Source organism: Homalodisca vitripennis, chromosome 1, assembly GCF_021130785.1.
Source record: "Homalodisca vitripennis isolate AUS2020 chromosome 1, UT_GWSS_2.1, whole genome shotgun sequence".
NCBI classification, from domain to species: Eukaryota; Metazoa; Arthropoda; class Insecta; order Hemiptera; family Cicadellidae; genus Homalodisca; species Homalodisca vitripennis.
In genome coordinates, this window is record NC_060207.1 from 181,045,576 (window position 1) to 181,053,555 (window position 7,980).

The 7,980-nt window shown below is 34.4% G+C and overlaps 1 protein-coding gene across 1 annotated transcript in view; it reads left to right on the top strand.

Moving 5' to 3' along the window:
• Positions 1-7,312, top strand: part of LOC124352817 (paired box protein Pax-1) — a 52,042-nt gene extending 44,730 nt beyond the window's left edge. The window contains exons 2-3 of the mRNA XM_046802508.1: positions 1,605-1,861; positions 2,125-7,312. Of these exons, the coding sequence (XP_046658464.1) occupies positions 1,605-1,861; positions 2,125-2,544 (677 nt within the window). The 3' untranslated portion in view covers positions 2,545-7,312. The remainder of the gene's footprint in view (positions 1-1,604; positions 1,862-2,124) is intronic.
• The last annotated feature ends 668 nt before the right edge of the window (positions 7,313-7,980 follow it).

Consider the following 7,980-nt stretch of genomic DNA (forward strand, 5'->3'; position numbering starts at 1 on the left):
ATATGCGAGATGACTGAGCAAAGTTTACCCTGGAGCAAAGAGGAATGGCTCCGGGAATGGATGGTGACAGTAGAAGATGAAGGCAGTGTTTGTGTGACGCTGCCAACTTGATTACGTCCACAGACGCTGTACCTGCGCCGCGTACTGTGATTTACTGGCTCTCATCTCGCTTGGGTTTGAGGTTATGCGAGCAATATCACACCACGGTAATGAAATTTTCCCATTATTGTCAATTTAACGTGAATCCGGACTTTAAACATTTACAAATCAAAATTATTGCGTTTTCATAGGAAAGGGGAAATTTATTTAATTCATTTTTTTGCATCACTATAAATTACACTAGTTATGATCGTTATCTCCCTAACTGATTCCGTAAAAATATATTATTTTGCAAGAGAAAAACGTGTTAATTAAAAAAGTTTATTTTAAATTAAATGAAATGGGTTCATCCAGCTCCATTCGTTTCTACTGATCAATTATGGATAATAGCATGATATGCATCGAAAACACCCGAGAAATTATTATTACCTTAAATGAATATCAGATTGAATGAAAATGTTACTCACACCAAAGGCATCTGATGATTTTAGTTGTAAAAGCATGATGAAAGGATGTTAACAAACATGACTTCTAAGAAGTGTTTACCATTGTTGTGGATATGTATGTACAACGTTTGTGGGTGTAGACATAATCAAGTTGGCAGCGACATACAAGTCGTGTCATCCTCAACTGTCAACCACGACTATAAGTGCCATCCCTCACGCTGACGGTGTTGTCCCCCCTAAACATTCACAGGCAAACAACATTTGTCCCCGAACATGATCTCGATTTGTTCAGTCGGCCACAACTAAATTAGTGACACGCTTCCCGCCCGAGTTCTACTCTTTTAATTGGATTCTTTCCTCTCGTGTCTTTATTTTTATCTCGGCGCGGAGCGGTTTGAACGTGAACGCTTTGAGTCTAACCTCGTGAATTGTTTTCTGTCTTCGCTCTTCGCTAGTTGCGTTATTTGTTTATAGACCACTCCAGTATTTTTTCTCTGTCGATCTCTTTTCTGGTAAATCAATTGTTTGCATTGTAATCAATGCTTAGTTAACCTGTATAACAATTTCATTCAAAAAATATTTATTATACTTGAATTGTAAAAACTGAATGAAAATAAAATTAGTACCTATCAAAGTTAATCCAAACATATAAGTCTCACTAAGGTTGGGAACTAGAATTAATTAATAGAACCTGTTGCGCTAGGTTCCGTTATTAATAGTACTAGGCCAAACCATTGGAACGCGCTTTGAACAGTTATTCTTGAAGGTTTCTGTGGTTTATCTTCACTGTGATCGGCATGAAAACCACCGAGGAATATTGTTTACAAACTGAGCACTAAATAAATAATTCCTGCCGATATAAACTACAGTTGTAGGATTGTCGAACGTTTTCAGAAGTAATTTACACTATGAAAGATATAAAACATAGGAGGGTAATGAATTATAGACAAAAATTCTAATTAGGAGTTTATACTTTCAACTTCCATTAATACTTCTCTAAAAAAAATTCGAAAATTAATTCTACATTAAGTTTTGAAAAATTCTCTGAAATGTTTGTAGGTCCAGATGGCCAAGGGCAACAGTACGGCGAGGTCAATCAGCTGGGAGGAGTTTTTGTCAATGGGAGGCCTCTTCCCAATCCCGTGCGCATGCGCATCGTGGAGCTGGCTCAGCTGGGGATCAGGCCGTGTGACATCAGCAGGCAGCTAAGAGTCTCTCATGGCTGCGTCAGCAAGATACTGGCCAGGTACCATGAGACCGGATCGATCCAGCCAGGAGCTATTGGAGGCAGTAAACCACGCGTCACAACACCAAAGGTACGACATTTGTAGAATTCAGGGTCTTCATCCAATTCAATTATTTTATTGAGTAGGGTACAATTAAAAAAACGCTGGAAGAGTAAAAGTCCCACTGCATTTCTATTTTTACTTTAGGTCTTTTTAAGACTTCTTTGATGCACTCTTTTACAACATGATCAGCCAGAAGATTGTTGGAAATAAAGGGTTAAGAATACCTTTCATTCATAAAGTTCACTTTATAGGAGTGAAAACTCTACCTGTAGTTTCAATTCAACTTTCAGGTGGTTGCCTACATCAAAAAGCTGAAGCAGAAGGATCCTGGGATCTTCGCGTGGGAGATCAGGGAGCGCCTGCTGACCGACGGAGTCTGTGACAAATTCAATGTTCCCTCGGTGAGTTCCATCAGCCGCATCCTGCGCAGTAAGATCGGAAGCCTGCTGAGCCACCAGCCGCATCCTCACCTCTACAACTCCCTCTACCCCTCTTATCCGTACCCCCCGCCCAGCCAGTCGCCTTGCGCGAACCTGACCGGCTCGCCCACACACTGCTGGCCCAGCTCGCACACGGTCTCGGACATTCTGGGGGCTGCTGCAGCCAACTTCCGGCCACCCCCGGCCTCCACCGACCCTCAGTACAACTACTATATGTACCTCAACAACGTGCCTCCGGTCACGTGTCAGCCAGCCTGGCCCGGACAATAGCGCCCCTGGCGGCCGCCTGAGCCACCACTTCTCTCTGCGACGATCTTCTGAGCAACAGACCCTCCTAAAACTGCCAATGCATAGGCACCATCGTGATATCCATCCAAGTGCGTGTTCGTATTAAAATTGTTCCATTATTGTTTTACCCCAAGAAAAATCAATAAGCTAAATAACTGTTTTTTTAATTGAGTGTAAAGATCCAGAATCCTGTTGAATAATACAAGAATGTTACTTTGGATTAAAACCGAACCAAAGGGAAACAACAAGCGGTCTATAAGTAATGGATATGGACTTATTTCAAGAGATTGATATAAACTAAAAATAGATCACTGATGGATTTGCAAGTAGAACTACGAAAGTACTTGTATAGTAAATAAAAAAAACATTGCACAATAACTACATGAATGAGACGGGACGATGGTAAAACAACACTTCATTATATTTAAACTTCGTTTCTTATTAAATAGGTTTTATTATTGTAGTACGTTCAGCGTTTTGGTCCAGGAAGCACTTTACGTAATTCACGGCACTGGTTCAAGACTGATTACCAGTCCGCACTGATGACTACCAGAAGACAGAATTACTCATTCATTACCGCCTGACAGAGTGGTTGATACCCGGCCCGCCTACCCGTTGGCTATCCGTCCTCCCCATCACTCAAGTTGCTCGCCGCTGCAGACCAGATATGCCCGCGGGACCGCCACTCAGCAACGTCCTGTGTTGTGTTCAGCACCGCCTGCCTATATTGTATATATCCATTGTATGTTTTGTATATTGTGAGACTAACAGTGAGAGGCGTACACGATCGTGTAGCCGTATTTTGTTATGACGCACGATACAACTGTGTTGCCACCGCCTTATTGTAGTAAACTACGTGTCTGCTTTAGTGATATCGTTGTATGTACATTTGTAGTTAGAGTTACTTTTTGTATCAGCACGTTAAACTGTTTATTGATATTTGTCATTGTTTGAAACCTGAGGATCTGGGTGAATTCCGTGTTGTTAAATGTATGTACAAGATTTTAATTTTGGTTTCCAAGAAATCGCGCCCTATTGGTGGGTTTTGGGAGTGTGTTAAAAAAGTACGGTTTGACTTTAGGCCGTATAAGTTATATTTTCGAGATAAAATCAAAAGTTTATATAGACGATAACACACCTGTTATAAAGAACTGTACTACTATTTAATTTTGATCACTAGAGGAATATACTTGTGTAATTAATAAGTCACGAACATCTGAAAACAAATTCAATTCTACCTACAAATACGTCAAATTAATTAATTAAACAAGTTCAACAACGGCAAACTCTGTATCGAACAAATTACTACTGATAAAGTATTTAAATTTAAGCTAACCAATTTAACAGTATGCTCGAAACAACGTAATTGATTAAACAACGACTGATATTAGAAACCATAAAATTATGATGAAATTCTCACATTATTCACGTTTTCGAAAACTGTGCCTATCCAATGTTTTTTTTTAAGCGCAAAATCATTATTATTCCAATTTTTGAGAATAAAGATGATGTCGTATATCAGCTCCATGTGTATTTTAAACTTTGATTCTATGCTCTATAAAAAAAAAACATTGAAGCAAAACCCTATTTTTAGCTGTTACTTCAAGATACCTGTTACGTATTTCGAGTCACATTACCAAACACACTTGACTTAACTCAGTAAATACGTACTCATCACTGGATCTCATTTTTTAATTGAAGCCTATCTAAAAACTATTCCCTGCACATATGTATTTTCTCTGTGTTAGTCGCGTATGTATTTTAGGTATGCATATTGTGTCAACCATCCGTGCCTTTCTCACAAACAGTGACGTCATGACGTCAGCCTCTTTAAACAAGGCACCTGAAGTTTTACACAACATCGTGTTTCTGAAATATTTCAAAAATATTACGAAACCCTAGCTATTGCCGAAGTAATCAGTTAAAAGTATACCATAGTTATAATCTAACAAAAGTTGTTAAGCACAAATGGTTTGCATTGACACAAAATAGTTTCTAATAAAATCAATGAAATAGTTATAAATCAGGAATAACAATATTGTAGATAAAATGTCTTACTTTTCAAGACGCTTTATATTGTAGAAGTGTGATAACAATATTGAGTTTACCACTTAATTTAGTCACAGCTTTGATTTTTGGTTCTTTAAGTTTCTCCCAGATAAATTTCTAAAACACTAAAGGAAGTTTTGCTCTTGAACTATTTTAATCGACGATACATATCACAGGAGTTTTGTACCTTCAGTCTGACAGCCTGATAATATAGGTCACAAATATTTAGAACCTGTGATTATTTTATTTTACAGAAAGTAAAACAATTATAGTTTCACCAAACATTGTTTAATTTAATTGATTTATTATTTTACATTCTCAGCGAATGTTTTCTTGTTGCTAATTGCACTAATTTTTACCGACACATAGTAATTGAAAAAAAGTTACAGTTTAAAATTTTATACTTTGTACATTGTATTTCAAAACATTTTTTGAGTCATAAGTATTTAAAAAGAAATATATTTATACAAGGCGTGAAACATACTAAATGGTCCATGTCAATAGGTGAAAAGAGTATAAAACATAAATTCAGCCAAGTAACTGTATTGCCATATCCATAGCTTCTTTTATTCAAGATTGTTTTAAATTTACTTATTGTCATGCAATCACTGAAAACTGCTGAAGCATACTGTACAATTAGGATCTTAAAATTTACCCCAGTTACTTGTAATTTCCTACCTAAAATAAAAATTTGCTTAGCTATAATTAATGGGGTCATAAAGATTTATCAAACAGCTAACTAAAACTGCCCTTAATTAATTTAATTGTCTTGTATAACAATTTGACTGTCGGGTAAAATCTGTCCAGTCTTTGCTAAATTCACATTGAGGTAGATGTAAAGTTTAAAACTAAATGACATACAATTAACAAACACAAGACGAAATAGTAAACACTTGTTATGGTTTATTTATAATTTTTACTTTTACTATTTTTAAATACTCTAAATAACACTCAAACTGTACTCTTTATCTATGTACTCCAAATGTTTGTTTATGTTAATCTAATTATTTAGAATTCTGTAGTCTCTGTAAAACCATGAACTAGCCACCGCAATACTTTTTGTATAGTAAAATTATATTTTGGTAGTTGGTGCCTGAGAGAAACATACATTAATCCTTACCGCTTATTTTAAAAGTGACTGAACTCAATTTATGCAGTTGGCATACCCATTGTTAGGGAGTAGGTCATTAAACTCAAATTTGAAATGTATTTTGCAATGGTAGGGGGATTAATTCTTATAACAATGGGGCAAATAATCATACGATATCTCCTTGCAAAAGTATTTAAAATACAAAAAAGGTACACAATATAACTTTATACTTTCTTGCAAAATATAGCCACAATGTAAGGATTTTATAAAGCAAGCAATGTTTTATCCGATTTCGATTTTTAGGAATTCTAAAAGCACAAGTTATGAGAGCAAGGACGGGCACTGACATTCCCCAAATTATTTTTTTGATACTCAATTTACTACCCCACTCCTACCCCACCCTCGATCCAGGAATTGTGTAAAAATAATTTCAATACTTAGTACATCAATTTTTCACCGATCCATTTTCTTATTTGTAGGTTCATTATACTTTTTAACAAACCTTTATAGTTTGTCTGTAATATGTAGGCTATATTTCATAAATTAAATTAGGATAAAAATCCGTCCACGCCCATTGACTCTTGAACTTGAAATTTGTTGTCGAAACATATCTTGTCACAATCCTCTAATATTAAACATGAAATAAGTTGGAATTAAGGAAGTTGTGAATTATATCTCAGCCACTATGCAACTGTAATTTTAAGATTAATATTACAACAAAAAGAACTACTCATAAGAAATTTGTTGTATACTTTGCCTCACCAGTTTTACTGTATACGATTTACGATTTTTTGTACTTCATTCTCAAACACACACTCAGTACCTTAACTTTGTTTTTGGGTGCACTCCGATCTGCATTATTACTCATCGTCCTTGTTTTGTTGTATTTGTCACATTGCAATGTGCACAGCTTGTTTCAAACAGGCCTTGTTTATTTTAACATTCTTAGCATCCTATTTATTTTATATTTAAGGACTAGTCAATAACTGCTGATTGTGGTTTTTTATTGTATTGTATTGTAGATAATTGTATCTGTAAAGTTTAATAGTGTGGAGTCACTCCTCTAATTTGTATGTTAAAATGAAATTGTAATTAATAATGTTACTCCTCGCTTTAGTCAATTAAAACCCTAACTATTTATAATTGTGTGGTAAAGAGGTTTAATATTGTAAAACTCTTACATTTTCCTAAATTGATTACTGTTATACATTCCATTTCTTCTTTTAAATAATACTTGTTGTTATGTGTTTGCTTAATGCGTTTTTTACCAATGCGTTTGTTTACTAATACAAACTACAATATCTTGATGGAATTGTGTCAAAATGTGCCTTATTGTTATTTATATACTCAGACAGAGATATACACACAAAGTATTATATTTTCACTCATTAGCCATCGTTGTGTGAGCTATTCCCCAGATAGTTGTCACGCTATATATATATTAGAGTTGTGTGAAATGAATAGCAATACAACAATTAAAATTACAACTAACATCATAAGGGAAAATTTAGTCATGAAGTTTATGTATATATTAAGCACTTGTATAATTTCTACATGTATATCTTTCTGTATTGATATATGAAATAAATTGTATAAACATTGTAAAGCATACCATGCTCGCACTATTTAATTTATTTTCCTTTTTACTTCGCTATTAATCGAATAATTTTAATTATTCAAACGTCACTTTGCTGCAAGATGATTACAACAAAAATCTCTAAAAATCCAATAATTTGTAGGCATGTTGTTGTGTGCAATTTTGAAATTGAATTATCTAAACCATGCAAGTACATATTGTAGGATTTATTCAATATGTTTGTCAAATTATTTATAATTTCTTTTAAATTCAGTTGAGCTTAAAACGATGATTACCATCACTGGCTATAAATCAAATTCTCTTACATTCTAAAGTTTTACAGGAAAACAAATAAATCATTGGTTTAATGTCATTACTTTTCAACTACTACGCTTAAACCAATGTTGATTTTTGTTATGCAATTTTAATGGAGATGGTAAGAATTAACTTTCTAAATATAGGGCAACTTTTTCATAAATGATGTTGAGCTCTAGAATAAAAAATAAAAAATGTACACAATTCAACTGTGTAATCTGTTTTATACATTGTTTTAAATAAATTTCCAATGTTTTAAATTCATTTAAAATTTTCCATTCTTTTAAATTCATGATTCAATATATTTAAGATTACACTTTGTATAAGAGGTTACTAGAGAGTAAATTCTTTACTAGCATATTTTAGGTAAATTGTAGGCATATACATC